General features: G+C 40.2%; 1 protein-coding gene across 3 annotated transcripts in view; it reads left to right on the forward strand.

The window, feature by feature from the left end:
- Positions 1–15,934, forward strand: part of ctif (CBP80/20-dependent translation initiation factor) — a 55,682-nt gene extending 39,748 nt beyond the window's left edge. For 2 of the 3 annotated variants that reach the window (XM_055040267.1, XM_055040268.1), the window contains 5 exons: positions 3,073–3,658; positions 4,134–4,433; positions 7,040–7,195; positions 11,733–11,786; positions 12,739–15,934. In XM_055040267.1, coding sequence (XP_054896242.1) covers positions 3,073–3,658; positions 4,134–4,433; positions 7,040–7,195; positions 11,733–11,786; positions 12,739–12,960 — 1,318 coding nt within the window. In that variant the 3' untranslated portion in view covers positions 12,961–15,934. Of the gene's footprint in view, positions 1–3,072; positions 3,659–4,133; positions 4,434–7,039; positions 7,196–11,732; positions 11,787–12,246; positions 12,410–12,738 lie in introns of all 3 variants that reach the window. The other variant, XR_008606620.1, reaches the window with a different exon arrangement.
- The last annotated feature ends 588 nt before the right edge of the window (positions 15,935–16,522 follow it).

Here is a 16,522-nt window from a genome sequence, read left to right on the forward strand (position 1 = left end):
ACCTCTTTTCTAGTGACAAATTACGCTACTTCAACTTTATTTGCAATTGTGAAAATGTGTGGAAAATGACAGATGAAAGATGAAATTGTTGTTGGTCAACAAAATAAGAATAACCACTTACATTTTTTGTAGATAACAATATTTACATATTAGCAAGCATGTTTTCACATTACACTAACAAAATATTTGAAGCAGTAAGTAAAAACCAGCAGGTTTGCACCCAACTGCGATTATATTTGACTGAGGCAGATCTCAGTCAAATAACTGCGATGTTTCTGCGATGTTTCTTTGGGAACATCGCAGTTGAAACCTTTCACCGGTTGGTGAAATATCCTCATTCGCTGTGGAAACTCTAACCAGGTCAGTGAATGGCTAATGCAGAACTGATGTGCATAACCTAAAATATTTATTAATTAATCAAACACATATTAAATATGAGCATTAAAATAGTGTTAACCCTGACAACCTCATTCAGATCTTTAGATGTTAGGATTTTTTAAATATTTTAGTTCACCATGTTGCAGATTTGGAGGTGATGATGAACAGCATTAAGTAACTCAGTACACTAGTTTCCTCATACCACGTTATACTACAACCTCAATCTTTTTCAGCTAAAACAGCAGCATTCGGCTTAATTTATTTCATTTCATTGATTTAACACCAGTTGGTCAAAAAATGTAGTTTCAAGACCCTTTACAGGTTCAAATTTGAAATAGAAATGTAAAATCAAGTCAATCCAAACATAAACACATTCAGTTCGACATGTTTCAGTTTCTTCCAAATTACAATGCCATACAGTAAAATTCAGTTTACAATGCCTGTTGATAAAAAAGTTTTCTATTGAAAACAATTAAATTATATTTAGTTATGGTCAATATATTGAACACAATGGTCAACTATATTTAGTATGGTCTGAGAAGATGGAGCACTAATAACACTGTTATTAAGTCTCACCACATAGCTGGTTTATTACTTGCTTTAACAACATTTAATGCCTTTAAAGCCCAGTTTTTCTCAAGCATTTGAAAATTGACGTGGATTACCAAAGCCGTCTATCGCCACCATGTACCTGTCCTCTTTGGCTTATTTGAACAAAACACAGCTTGTGCAAAAGAACATAAAGAATGTTAACTTCTTTTGAGGCCATCTCCAAGGTTTTATTTTCCGTCCTCTGATGAGTTTTGAAAAGAACACTCTTACAAAAGAGCACTGACTCTTAAGATTTTTAGTATGTAAGTGCCAAAGGGTCTCTTTCACAATTTTAGATTTTTGTTCCACAGGCTCCAAAATGTCAGGGTCGTGCTTTCATTTTTTTTATGCTATTGCTAAAATTTAGGCAGCTGAAACTTTGTAAGAGGGATTTTGGTAAAGTGCGGCTGTCTGCCCACTGAGGATCTGTTCAAAAATTTAGGATCATTGCGTCTGTGTTTGCTTTGTCCAGCCTCCCACGAGGCTTACACAGCTCAGGGTTACAGGCTCAACTTTTCTCTGAATATTTTTCTCTTCTAGTCTTTTGCACCTTTTTATTAATAGAAAAAAAAGTTTGTTTGGTATTTAAACAAACAGGCTTATACCTGAATGTTGAGAAATCACTGCATGGCTGTACTAATAGTTAAAATCAATGTTTGTGTAGATCCTGAAAAGGTTTATTTCATTGACTATTTATATGTATGTTCACAAAATGCATGACACAAATTTTATGCATGTTTACCATGACATATTGGTCAGTGGTTTAGAAGTAGCACATTATATTCTAAGGGTCTAATCTTCTGTGATTTGAGAATGTATGGAATGACGTGTGTTTTTTTTTTCCTCATTTTTTTTGTTTTTTGTTTTTTACAATAAGTCAAATAACAAATAGCTGATACACAACATTCATGATGATTGATGGTTATTTTTTGATTGCATTTATTTTTGTTATTGCTTTCAGGTAAAAACTGTCTCTAAGATGGTTGGTTCTTGTTTTGATTGTTCTGTATCGTATACCTGAAGGCAACAGTGTAAACAGAGAGTGTCCGGGGTGGGAAGTGTCCTTTATGATGTGTTGTGCTTTTTTTATGGAGACTTGGTGACCTCAAGCTCAAATAGTTTTTAACTTTTAGTTATATGGTCACTGTAGATATTTCAAATTTAGATGCACAGGTATTTTCTTTTAGCCTTAAGACTTAATACGACTGGCAAACATCTTCATTACTTTGATGACATGCTCTTACATCTTTGCCATTTGAAGAGTGGGAAAAATATGGATTACGTATTCTAACTTTCTACTGATTAAGTCAAAAAATACAATCCCTTTGTTTTGCGGGATTTTTTTGTGTGTTATTTAGATTGAAAATATTGTTTGCTAAAATCCTTGTGTAAGATTTTCACTTTGAGATTAAGCAGTGAAAGATCCATTCATTTTGAAGCTTGTTGCTTATCTTTTCTCTATTTGTTTCTTTATGTCTTTAAAAACTATGAACTTTAATTTTCTTTAGCCTATGGATCATTAGTTTTTTAGGCGAGACATGTCTTCATCCAGAGTCCTTGAACTGAAAGGAAGGCCATATTTCAGTTGGAATATGCAGACAAATGCATTGTATCTTTTAGTAAAAATGTTCTAACAACTTTGATTTAAAACAGGAATTATTTCCTTGCTTACTAAATCTGCAATATATTATTTGTCAAAACATTTTTCAGTTTTATGCAATTGAAAAGGTTCTGAATGCTGCTGTTGGTGGTTAAATTTGTGCAGGTTCACAAGCAGAGATAGATAAGAGGCTGTGTTCTCAGTGTGGAGGTGACTAATCCCCTGGACCATATGTCAGTGGTTTGTAGACCAGAGCCAGTACAGCAAAAACAACGTATCAATGCAGGACAGGAAAACACACTCAGACTGTTCATCCTCATGTAAGCAGGAAGTGGGCTTCTGATTTTATAGCTTTCAGTTCAGTAGATACTACTTCTGTTGAATCGTACCGATAGGTGAATGTTTGTAAATGTCTTGGTAATTTGTTGGACCATGTAAAGGGCATACCTGAGCAAACTGACCCCTGTCACATCATGACAAACTCGAACCTGCTTTATTTTCAGGAGGCAGCAGCGACCCCAGAGTGGAGGAGGAGGGGGGAAGAACCATCCTCAGCAGATACAGCAACAGTCTCCACAGCAACACTGGGATCAAACTCAACAGCAGCCCCCAAACCAGCAAGAGTTGAATTTAACAGATCAGGGAGATAACAGAAACCACAACGCTGGTCGACCACCTCGCCAGCAGCAAGGAGGACATGTTGGGCCTCGCCAAGGAGGACCTCCGCATCACGGTTACAGCCACAACCGCCGTTGGCACCACAATCAGAGGGGTCAGGGCCATGAACAGACACACGCTGCAGGTGATAAAGAAGCGTCCCCAGAAACAACCAAAGACAAACAGACTGAGATTGTAAGAGTGAATGATGAGCACATGCGACCACCGCAAGCCTGCAACCATAGGAGTCCCAATGAATCGCCCAACTCAGCCCCCACTCCTAGTGTGACGGCCCAACCAGACCCAACAGTTAATAAGGAATCCCTCTGCATGCTGCCAAGTAGAAAAGTGAGCGTTGGTCACGCAGAGCAGCCAAGAGTCAGTCTTCTGCAGTCATCTAAGGAGAGACTGAGGAGGAGACTAAAAGACAAGGTACTGACAATCTGCTTAGTGTTTGTCAGTCTCTATTAGGGCAGCCAGGCCTGATCTGTATGTGTGCACACGCTAACATTTGGTTTCCCAATTAACTTCAAAAAGACAAGCATGGTTTATTACTGCACAGAGACGCAGACACACTTGTCTCTCCTTGCCTGGCTTCATTTAATTGTCCAGGTTTTTATTCTGCAGTCACTCAGCAAATGTGTCTGTGTTCTCCCTAAAGAGGAGAGGAAACTAACAAACAAACAGGCTGTTTTTTTTTTTATGTTTTACTATGTGTTCTAAACTGAATTGGCCAACTCCATTGTGAATTTCAGCTTCCTCTCAATACAGCCAGGTGGTTGATTTGAGAACATCAAAAAGGAGTCACTACATTGGAAATTTGTGTTATTGACATCTGGAATTGTGACATAAAAAAATAACCAGCTTCCCTGGATGAGGTCAAACCTTTACACTACCCTATTTGCAGGACGAGGTTAACATGGAGGAGTCTCAGTTGGGACCTCAGAACATGGACCGACTGGTGGACCTCCTTAACAGCATGAGGAGCAACAGCAGTGGCGTGGAGAAGCAGCTGGCCTCTTTCATGGAGGAGGCGCAGAGCTCGGCACGGTCCGAGGAATCGCTGGCTCAGGTGGTCGGAACCATCTACTCCAAGGCCGTATCCGACCGAAGCTTCGCAGCAACAGCCGCCATGCTCTGCGACAAGATGGCACTGTTTATGGTGGAGGGAACTAAGTTTAGATCGCTCCTGCTCAACATGCTGCAGGTAAGAGCAGCTGTTGGAATCGTCTGCCTTCAAGCCCTGTTTCTCACTAATGCCTTTGGCTTCATTTCGTAATTACCACTGCAGTGAGCTGCTGGTTCGATTAGCTCAGAGTGAATCTACTTCTCATTGCAAAATTAAATCTCTTCTGTTTCTGCAGCCTCCGTACTCAGAATCTCAGGGGATCTTGTTAGTTATGGTTTTAATTTAGAAAACAGTGCTTTTAAAAAAAATAAAAATAAAGCTCTTGGAGAATTGAATCTGTGCCACATTCTCATGCTTCATTATGCATTTTGTCTGTATTGTAGCTTATTGCTTCAATTATTATGCCATTTCTATCCATTTGTGCTGATTCTGTTTTGAATTTTACATTGTTGCACTTAATTATAAAGTGAAAATTTGCTTCTTCTTTTTTTTAGCATAGTGTATTTAAAAAAAAGTTAACCATGATCTCAGTGACTTTATTCACCTTAGCTTTAGGAATTCCCTCCGTCTGATGGCCAGCTCATTGTGTTTCAGTCCTGTACATGTCAATCCACAAAGTAGCTAATCTAAACTCCCAGGGGGAGCGGAAGTCTACTTCCTCTTCACCTTCCATTCCTTCACTTTACTGCACAGTTCCAGTCCTGCACCCTGAATGAAAACATCCTCTGAGGCGTTACATACTTTGCCGCTCTCCCTCCTTTCATTTCCTCCTTCTTGTCCCTCATGAGCTCTCTATTCCCATGTTCCCACATCTTCTCACCTCCTTTCACCCCGTCGCCTCGCTGTTTGCATGCCCAATCTCACAATCAGAAGCAATCAGGGGACATGTGTTGTCATCTGAAAGCTGCCATGCTGTGTATATATCTGCCTTGAGCTTTTATTTTTATTTAAAATTTTTGATATTTACCCCAAATTAAGTAGGTGTTTATTTCTACCTTGATCCTTCAGCCTCCTTTCCAACTAATTTCCTCTTCCTCCCATCACATTTGTGTGGTCTTTTCTCCTCTTTTATCTCTCTCTTTAATCTCAGTTTCCCAGCCAGCATAGACCCCCTGCTTGCCTTTGACATTTTGGCTTTTTTTTGCTATAAAACATTTTAAATGTCATAAGTGGGCTCATGAAGGCTTTCATTAATGCTGTTGCCATTAGACCCCCGGATCTCAATATGGGGCCAATTAGTGTGACTGCTCTGTTTATTCAGAGAGAGGTTTTGTTGGTCTTAACGTTGCCACTGTTCCACCTGTTAAAGACCTCTCTTATTAAACACAGCTGAAGAAAGCTTGGCGTGTTTTTCACTCATGCTATGGACTCTTTTTGCGCCATTTTCATGTGCTGGTGGTGAAAGTCACAGCAGCATAATTTCACTCTGAAGAAGGAAGAACACCAACATTTAGTTTGAGTACATAAATTCAGGGTTGAGATAAAACTGAACCATTTGTTTTCATTTAAACTGCAAAAAAAATGAGTGAATTTGTACTTTTCAAATTGGGAAAGACAAGAAAACATGGCATTTTCGTAAGATATTTTCATGTTGATCTACAGAATTGCAGCAACAAAATGCCTTCCTGTTGAAATGTACCAAAAGGTACAATCAATGCAATTATTTAAAACAAAATTCAAACTCTGACAAGTTTATGTTGAGTTGGGTAAAAAAATATCTTGCTGTCAGGCAACTGCAACAAAGAGAGGCGTCTTGGTGTCCCATGTCTTGAAGGGACTTTAGGAAAAAGCCTTTTTCCAATAAACACCACTAAACTGAGTCCTTTAATCAGCTGAGAACAATTTTGAGCTTGGTCTCATCAAACTCCCCATCTGGGTTTAGTGCGAAACAAAGTTTGAATGTGTGTGACAACCATCCTGTGTTCACAGTGAAGTAAGGTGGAGGATCCGTGGTGCTGAGGGCTTTTTTTCTTCACCAAAGCAACTGGAAACCTTGTTAGCATAATGAACTCCTTTTTTTATTTTTCCAACAGGCTCTAAATTGAAAAAGAATTTTTTTATAGCTTTGTAGTTTTTTTTTTCCCCACACAGAATAAATGGGCTCAAATTAAAGGAGCCAGTTTTCCAGGTTTCCTCCTCATTATTCTGCTGCAATAAAAGATGACTTTATTTTAAAGCTCTTACTCATCGTTTCCAGGCGTGCCAATAAATGCAGCCAGCTCTGTAAGCTGCCCGTGTTTCTCGAGCTCCTGACAGATAATATTGTGAGCAAGAGGGGTGGGGGATGGAAGCCTTTGCACTGCCTGTTAATAAAGGTTCAGTTTAACCTGCACAGCAACAGCTTTATGTGAGCACATTAAGCATTAACCCGTATTAACTCCAACACTTTCACAGAGCCGACACACTTCACTGTTCTCACTTTCAAACTGAACGAATACTTCAAGCAGAAAAAAGGTATTTTTAATGGCGTTCTCAAATGATTCTCTTTTCTTTTTTTAGAGGGTTTAAAGTACCTGGTGACACAAGGTTAATGTGTGTTCAAGTTTCCTAAATGCTCTACTGTATATATATATATCCACCTGCTAACTGAATCGTTGTGTAATGCCAGTACAGGAGTTGCTGTGCTGTTTCTGTGCAGTGTTTGAAGATAAAAGCGTGCTTCGTACTTTTCTGCCTGTCTTCAGAGAGACTTCTCCCGCCGTGAGGAGCTGCAGCAGACCGACGTGGAGCGGTGGTTGGGGTTCAACACCTTCCTGTGCGAGGTGTTCTGCACCATGAGGAGCAGCTCCGGCCAGCCGTTCAGGGTGCTGGTGTGCCCCATCTACACGTGTTTACGAGAGGTCCGTATCCAGATGCGCTGGAAACGTCGAGCCGCTCGCGCGCCTCGTCTTCGCAATCTGGTTTCCTGTTTTTCAACCAGACACAGTCTAGACTGCAGACACCACATTGAGGTTTGGCTCGAGGTGTAAACGGTGAAGACACACTCGGTTCCAGTAAAAATAAAAAAATACAAAAATTGCGTGACCCCGGGTTACGTCCCCATTAGCTGGTCACACTTTTTCGTTGGTCACCATAGAAACCGTGCAGGGTAAGCCGCAGAAGACTCACTATGATGCAGAAGAGCTCAACGGCAGATTGGAAATTGAAAGGGGAAGCGAGTGGGTGGGAAGGAGGAAACGCAGGAGACAGTGGTCCGATTGACAGTTGGTGGAGAGGAAGTTGGCTCAGACTCTCAGGTAGAACACAAAAGGATGAGTGAGACAAGATCAAAGAATCCCCAGATGAAAATAGGTTTTGACCTGCGTCATTCAAGTATGAGAGAATAATGCCAAGACATGTATAACTGAGTTTTAGCACTCACGTTCACACCTCTAGCAGTCTGGCGCTTCACACACACCCGGTGTGCCATTAACGAACAACAATGACACACAGCAATCCATCCGTCCACACCCTGTCTGTGGGTATGCCTAGGGCATTATCTCAGCTTGTTAAAAGACTCTCCAGCTAACCCGTAGGCGTGGCATAACTAGTCAGAATCCCACACGCATCCAGTTTACAACATGGTACATCTCAACACCTCAGGTAAGAAAACACCTGTGTACTGCATCCAATTATATCTAGGTCTTAATGTGTCTGTCTTGTAAATCTCATTTGTCCCCCCCCAAGAACTATTACCTTTGAATTCAGTTACAACCACAGTGCCAGTTTTCCTTACACTCATCTTTCTGCATGTACAGAGCCTTGCAAAAGCACCACCCAAATGCTTCCAGATTTCGTCATGAAGAAGAATCAGGTTAAAGGAAAGTTTAAAAAGTCTTTTGTACATTTGGAGATGGCATATATGGACGAAGCTGCTTTGGTCAGATGAGACAAAAAAAGCAAACTCTTTGGCCTAAACGCAATATGGTCACCACCCTGAACATACTGTTAGAAATGCACAAAGACAGAACTTAAACTATTTTATCAAATGCTTTACCATCAAATTTGAATTATCTTTAACTTTTAAGTGGAAAAAAAGAAATTTAAAACCGTTTTAGTCAGCCTTTGTTTTTTCTCGTTAAGCATTTTTAAAATCATGTATTGTCTTTCACATCACAAATATTCTCTACACTGGGTTTTCACAAGTGCAAAAACTGCCTTTAAATGTTTTTGTTGCCGCATCACAAACTGAAAATATGATATGGATACTTTTGAATATTGAACACAAATTTTCTTTAAAACACAAATTTTGCAAAGTTATGAGTACTTTGCAAAATGTATGTGTGTGTCTGTAGAAACTACTTCTTGTGTTTATACCTGGAAAATAGGATTGGTTAAGAGTTGGGGAGTTCTGGGTTGAGTTTCCACATACCTTTTCTGAACTAAATAAAATGAAGAACCGTTGTCTGCGGCTGCCGTTAAAACTTCAAATTAAACACCTTTCCACTTAGTCACTGTCACTCCTTTTTAGTCAGCCTGCCCTAATGGCCTGGACAGTGAAATCTTCCCATTAAATAAACTGAGACACTGTTCACCCATGTCTGTTTGCACTTAACAAATTGCACAGAAATGATCAAAACAAAGTGAAAAAAGGCCAGTTTTTACAAGCAGATCTACCAGAACACGGCTATTAAAGTTGTTTTTTTATCACCATGTGAGCTGCAGAGTTGCAAGCTTTGAAGTCGCCACTCATGTGAGTGGGAGTGCTTTTTTTTAATCTAAGAATAAGAGCTTTCTAGCACCCAGCCACTGCTTTCCTACCAGAGCAAGATCAAATTGAATAACTGACATTAAAAAAAAAAGCAAAAGCTGCATGGACGTTTGTCTCATGAAAGGTTTTATAAATGATTGATTCTTACGTTCTGCACATCACTGATTACATTGAAGCAGTTCAGCAGTCTGGTTGTATTTACGAGTTTTTGCTAAGTGCAAAACCTCGCATAATTTTTGCAAGTTTAAATTCTTCTCAGTAGAAGAATTTAAATTTAGTTTTAAATATCAAAGCTTGAAACTATTTCCCTGTTTACTGCTTTCGCTACTGCAGACTTGTCTAAAATAAAACATCAGTTTGAGAAGCTACAATATGACATAAGGTCTGCCCTGTCTAAAAGTCCTGGACGGTTGGACAGTCCTGGCAGCCAGCTTGTTTTATTTAAATACCCTATTTTTTTCCCCTGCTAAATCACATTGCAGGATTTGGGTTTTCATTTGCTGCACTGCATGAGGCACCAGCTTGCTTTTTCTGTTGCCCTGGGAGCTTCAAAAAAATATCTACAAATGCCCACACAGACAAATCATCACAGATTCTGTTTTATATGTAGGCTTATTTGGTTAGCAGAAAGTGAGACGGTATTAACTCAACAGTAATACAGTAATGAAATTAAATGTAACTACAAGTGGTGCTAATCCTGAAAACAGACTTGCAGTTGCTATGCAACAACTAGAAAGGTGGTTTTAGTTGAATTTCAAGTTACTCTGTCGACAGAAAAGCAACAGTTTCTGCAGTATGAAGGCAGACGTTCTTATATTAAGAATATATTTCTGGTGCATGTATTTCAAATTGGCTGTTATCAAAAGATCTAAAGTTGCTCGTGGTTCTCTAACTTTGTGTTCACCAGTTTCTTTACTGACTCTGAAAAGAAACAGATGATCTTCTGCTGAAGAGGAAGTTCTTGTGTGGCCATCGATATATATTATGTGTTATGACAGAAAGTAAAAAGCGCGTGTGAACAGAGCAGAGCTGGAGAGCTGAGGACTAATGACTATAGATTAGATCATTTTAACAGTATTGAAAAAAACTTCAACCTCTTCTCCCCCGAGAACTCATTATGAGCTCCTCCAGCTTGTCACATACTTTTCCTACTGTGGAAAAGCCAGGACTGGAGCTCCCACTTCAAACAGCCACTCTGTCACCACGCCTGTCTTAGCATACTGAGGAGCTGACGTCTGTTCCACTGCTGGGCCTGAATGATAGGTGAAATACCAGGAAAGTTGCAGAGTGGAAATAAGAGCCCGGCTTTGACTAAATGTAGATCAACACATCAGTTAGGAGCAGAGTTTTCTTTCAGACTTATGATGGTTCTGACCTTTATGTCACTGTTTTTATGTAGCATCATTTAGGGAAAAAAATGGATGTGCAGTGAATATGGTCATACCCCGGCTATTCCGACAATTTGAGAGAAATCCAGTTTTTTGATTTTTAACTCCCGTCGGCTGAACTAACCCAGATCTTTGAGTCGAGGTGTCTTGCTGTGTTTAGGTCGCAGGTGTTTTTTTTAGCTTTTTGATACTTTTGAGCAAAACTAAGTTGTTAAATAACATGACTTTCACTCATCTAAATATAAAAAATATATGACAGAAATTAAACTCTTCTTGTAACGGCTGAGCAGATGTTTGTATGTTGCCTCATATTTTGAGGATTTACATTTTGTGGTGACCTCCAAGTTTTTGAGGTTGTCAGGTCTCCTTTCCATCACCCTAATCTTTAACTACCTTCATACATTCTCTGTCAAGATTGAAGTCGCAACCTTTTTTTTTTTTTTTTTTTTTTAAACAGAACAAACTTGTTGGTAAAGTTAAAAGATGACTTTAAACCTAAACCTGCCAGAGCTACAAATAATTTTTGGTTGAAGTGTGTAACACGAGCCAATTCCTTTCACTTAAATCAGGAAAGAAGCGATAATTTCTACTGCTACAACACTTATAATGTTATTATTCATAGTTTTTTTGAGACTCAAACAAAAATATAATAAACAGCCACTAAATTGAGAAGTAGTTTTAAAGTGGCTGATATGCAGAATGTTAGCCCTTTCATTGGCTTTCAGCTCTTTATAGAGTAACACAATCATAACAAGTTGAGATTAGCTTGATACGCTTCCTTCCCCCTCCGGGAGCCAGCATGCAGTTAGCTGTTTAACAGACACACCACTTATAGTGGTGTATGGGTAATGGGTGAGCCATTACCCATACACTATTCTTCTTTATAATCTGGGTAATGGGTGAGCTCCCTTAGTTTGTACACAATTGGTGTGTGTACCAGCCACTTGTTTGTCTTTGGCTGCACAAAGTGTTTACAGACTGTCTATTCATTTGTGAATGCATATGTAGAGCTTTGACAAAGTAAGCCTGTATGAATGATGTTTGCCGTTTTGTCTGACTCGAGGGTCTGTGGCAGCACAAAATACTCACAAGTGGCATTAGGGTGTTCATTTTCTTCTGTGAGATGAATGATGTGCACTTGACCCTCTAGTATTTTTGATTTGATGTACATTTTAACATTCTGCTTTAGACTAAGTGTCCTTTTGTGGCTTTCAGCTTCATATCACTGCATTTTACTGTGTAGACTTTTGCTCTTCTTAGTCCTCATGTGTGTTTATTTTCTTTGTTTTTTTTCCGTAGCTGCTTGAGTCAACAGATGTTAAAGAAGATGCCGTCCTTTGTTGTTCCTTGGAGGTATGGACCACACACAAGCATGCTCACATTTACAAAAAACAATCTGAGGAATGTCCTCACAGTTGGTCTCAATAAAAATGTACATGACACACAGCAGAAAACTAAACAAAACTGTTTTTTTTTTATATATATACAAAACATCACCTGACTTATTTCTGCGCTTGTAAGTTTTTGGATAAAGCAGTGTGTTTTCCAAGTAATTAAAATAAGGAAATGTTTAACCATTAAGCTTTTTTGTATTTTAATATTATCAATGAAATTGTCATGTTTTTCTCCCCAATCTGTCATTCTCTTCTGAAAAGACAGTTTAAGTTCAATTTGTAATTTCAGGAAAAAAAATGTTTGCTTCAAAATGAAATACTTCTGTCTGACTTTGCATTCAGTAAAAGTTTTTTTTATTCATATGATTTTGATTGTGTTTAAATTCATGAATCATTTCTTTTTACATAAATAAATGTAGAATGAATGAACATCTCAACTTAATAAGGAGCAGGAGTTACCATCACCCTCAGAACCACAATCGGCTCATTGATTTGAAACCCTACAAGCTGAAAGTTCCTGAATTAATCCCTCAATAGTCGAGGAACGGCCTTGGGGTGTGAGAGCAGAAAGAGCGAAGGCAGGTGAGCTGGGAATTACCAACAGCTCCCAGATGCTGAGAAACACAGCTCCATAGCTGCAGGCTGTGTGAATCTCTTGTCTCTGTGTGCTCACACTAACAAGGTGCCAGACACTGTCTTGCTCTCAATAAGGGGATTCATACCTTCTTTATGTCTCTCCCTCGCTGTCTATATATATATATATATATATATATATATATATATATATATATACATACACACATATAAATATAAGTATATATGGTACAGTATATATATATTTAAGTATATATATATTTATTTTTTTTCCCCCCCTTGTCTTGACTTTAACCCGTCCTCTGTCTGTCCTCTAGCTGCAGAGTACCGGGCGTCTGCTGGAGGAGCAGCTCCCCGAGATGATGACGGAGCTCCTAGCAGCTGTCAGGGACAAGATGCTGTGTCCCACCGAGTCGCAGCTGACCCGCTCCCTTCTCATGGAGGTCATCGAGCTACACGCACATCGCTGGAGCCCCCTAGAAGCTATCACCACCCAATATTACAATCGCACCATCCAGAAGCTCACCACGACAGCCTAGCAGCAGCTTCCTCCCACGTGAAGGACACGAGCCCCGCTGATGCCCAAAGTCTAATTAAAATATTACTGTGTATCACTCCCTGCCTGGACGATTAACTGCTATTTGCTTCTGCTGATCTTGACATTCGATGACACAGGTAGATGAAGACAAACCACGAAAAGCTTCCCAACATCCAGACTAAGTCTTGTGTGGCCAGTAAGGGCGTGCTTGGCCAACAGAGTTGTGGAGCTCACTGGGCTTTTAGTGGTGCAGAGATTAAAAGGAGAAGGGGGAGGAGAGGGCAGCAGCCTGTCCGTGGGGAATGGAGAGATCTGTACCCAAAGATGAATGGATTGGGGTGGGGTGGGGTGGAGGTGGGGAGGTCAGGGTGGTCTGTGTCAGTCTCTTCATTGTGTTCATTCGCCAAGCCTCTTTCTCCTCCATCCCCTCTGTCTCTCCATCATCCCCTGGGGTCTCAGTGGCTGATAAAAGAGAGACAGGGAAGGCGGCAGGGAGCAGACACGGTGCTGTCTGTCTGGGCCGTCTGCCCCGCCGGGGCAGGGGACCGGGTCAAAGGGTCTCAAGGGGGAGCTCCCCAGCCCTCTGCTACATCTCCCCACAGCAGGAGCCCCCTTTTGGAGGGGGACGAGACAGCAGGCCTGCTGGGCTGGACTGAGCCGATGGATAATGCTTAGGCTGGCTGAAGTAGGTAGGGTGGCAGATGGCTGCTCGAGCCCCCGCGAGGCGACACACTCCGAACACACCCCACTGGCACCCCAACTCCCCGCTCCAACATTAAGGCAGCAGGACACCGCAGTGGTGGGGGCGGGGCGGGGGGCAAATCAGAAAATTAAAGCAGACGGTGCCGTCTGATAATCCCGTTGGGGTTTTCTTTCCGTCTTGTAGGGGAATGTCTCTGCTCCGTTATGCAGTTTGTGTCCATGCTTGATTTACCGCATCATTGATTTTTTTGTTATACATTTTTAATCATGTATTGTTTTTATCACTGATGTCTGGTTTTTATGCTAAGATGTGCGTATGGGATCTTATAGCAGTAGGCTTTATTGCACAGCTTTGATTTGTTTTGCACTGTTTCAATGCGATTTGCTTTACATTTTTAAAGAACCGTAAGGAAAAAAAAAAGGTTCAATTTGAAACAGTTTTTGTGGATTAATATTAAACGTTGGTAGTAAAAGAGGTGGGTTGAGCAGAGTGAGGGAGTTTAGGTTATTCTAATTGCCTAGTGGCCTTTCTTAAATAGGACCTCTCTTTTTTGCTGGGTTTGTGGCAGACCGCATGCTGACTAGTTGGACTTGATCTAAAGCATTTCTTTGCAGAAGGAAAAAAAAATGTGAGGAAAACGACAAAAGCATGGCTCCAGCCATTCTTTCCAATGAACATTTTGCCAGTGTTTTATATGAACCGTGTTGGATCTTGCTTAAGTTTTTCAAATAACTATTAACCTGTGTATTTAAAAATCACCCTGATGATAAGAGAAGATATTATTGTTTGAATGATCTTGTTCTTTGTGACCTTTGTTCCAAGCTAATGTTTGTAGTATAAGATTGATGTAACAAGCCAAACATGTATCATGTTTAAACGGGCTTTATGTATAATCTGCATACAGGACGTTAGGTATTTAACTATAATGAAATAGAGGAAAATAATGGAGTGGAGCTGTTACACTGAAAAAGATGGAAAAGTGTTTCCCTCTACACTAACTCTGCTTGAGAGTTGTCCTTTGCAAATATGCATGTATACACGTGCGTTCAGTTGCAGTCAGAAATATACAACCCCCTTTCAACACCTAATGCCACAGAGATGATTTGCTTGAAGGGTGATGACGATACCTCTGAAATAATCAGACCAAAGAACCGTCTTATCAGTAGTCATATTCCAGATTCCTCCTGACCTGTTCTGCTCATATTTGATCATCCATGTGGTCAAGCGTTGTGTGTCTGGCCTTGAAGTTTGTTTTGTTTTTTTGTTTTTCATTGCGCATCCTTTAATTGCCACTGAAACTCTTCATCTTACTGTCACACAGGGTTTGTACCAGTTGTTCTAACCAAGTTGCCAAGGACCTTTGATAAATGTTGGACTCACTTTCACAGCCAGAAAGTTGTTTGCTCCCAATTGTGTCTCATCATGTTTTTCACTTTTTTCTCTCTTTTTTTTTAAACCTTCTATCCAAGGCCCTTTAGATGGGATGAAATACGCTTTTGCTCAGCTTTTACATAAGCTCCTTTGCCTTTCTCATGCGTGCAAAGTCACCTTGAATACCCAGATGGATGCATCACAGCTGAAGCAAATGAAGAACCATGGTAGGGATCCCAAAGAGTTAATTATAGTAACTCCTTCAGACAGTCTAAACCTAATTATTGTGACATAGTTATACCAACTAAATATGCTGTACACAAATGCTAAATTACATATTTTCTGTGTTGACTTTGTGTGGCACTTCCTACATAGTGAATCATTCACAGCAGAATCTGGCTCTGTGACGCGTCCTGAAAATCACTAAAGGGGCTGAATATTTCTGATGGCAACAGTAGATTAAAGTTTCCCACTGAATTTGTGGGTATTTCTGTTTTTGTTTTTTTTTTTCCTTCATTATTATTATTATTTTATCTTGCATCAAGAATTGAGATCCTGTGTGGTAGTAGCACACCCCGGATGATGAGAAAGATGAGGTGTGTGATTTTAAAGGAGCGTCTAAATCCTGTTTATACAGTTGTAGCCAAATACATACATTGGCAAAAAAGGCATATTACTCTGAGGTTTAGCCAATAGAAATGATTAAGATGACCCTAAGGAAAATAAAGCAGGATGTTCGTACATTATATGTAAATATTTGGTTTCAACAGTACATGTTGGCTTTCAGAGAGGATTTGTTCAATAGATTTCTTTTTGTTACTCTATTTAAATTTAATCACGCCATTTATATATGAATGATGATGGGTTTTAAAGACATTAAACTGTGATACCTCGCTCCTTGGCAGGTGTGTAAGTGTGGTATTACTGTGTTTTTCTGTTTGAAAAGAAGAAAATCCCATCAATGAGCGTCCATTATGCAAAGAGCGGCTCCGTCTCGCAGCAGAATGGCGCAGGTGGAGATCAGCCCCCTCCTACCTTTGCACCACTGGAGCCTCCCCACCCTGTGTGCCATAAGGCCCCGCTGCTTGGGTCACGTGACTCGGATGACAACTGAATGAGATGCACCATCATTTGCATATTCACATGAATGGCGAAGGAGCGAAAGGCAGCAGCTGGAGTGCAGACAAGCTTTCGGTTAGCCACAAGTGAGGTTTTCTGTGAGTCTTTTTGTTTTTCTCAGCAACTGAAAAATAAACCAAGTGGAGAGGCCTGCAAAGACGTGATGAAGAAAAGCTGTGTTGAGTTTTCTTTCATTGTCTCCTGCACTGTTGGCGTGGTTGCAAGAAGTCATCACGGCGTCGCATGGGTTTGCACATCACAAAAGAAGCACAATCGAGGGCACCTGGTGGCCGTTACCAGAGACCACCATAACTAATCGAGGCACCGCAGTTGGTCAGCAGGCCGATGATTCAAACTCAGACTAAAACAG

This window comes from Poeciliopsis prolifica, unplaced genomic scaffold (genome assembly GCF_027474105.1).
Source record: "Poeciliopsis prolifica strain line A6 unplaced genomic scaffold, Auburn_PproV2 SCAFFOLD015, whole genome shotgun sequence".
Taxonomy (NCBI): Eukaryota; Metazoa; Chordata; class Actinopteri; order Cyprinodontiformes; family Poeciliidae; genus Poeciliopsis; species Poeciliopsis prolifica.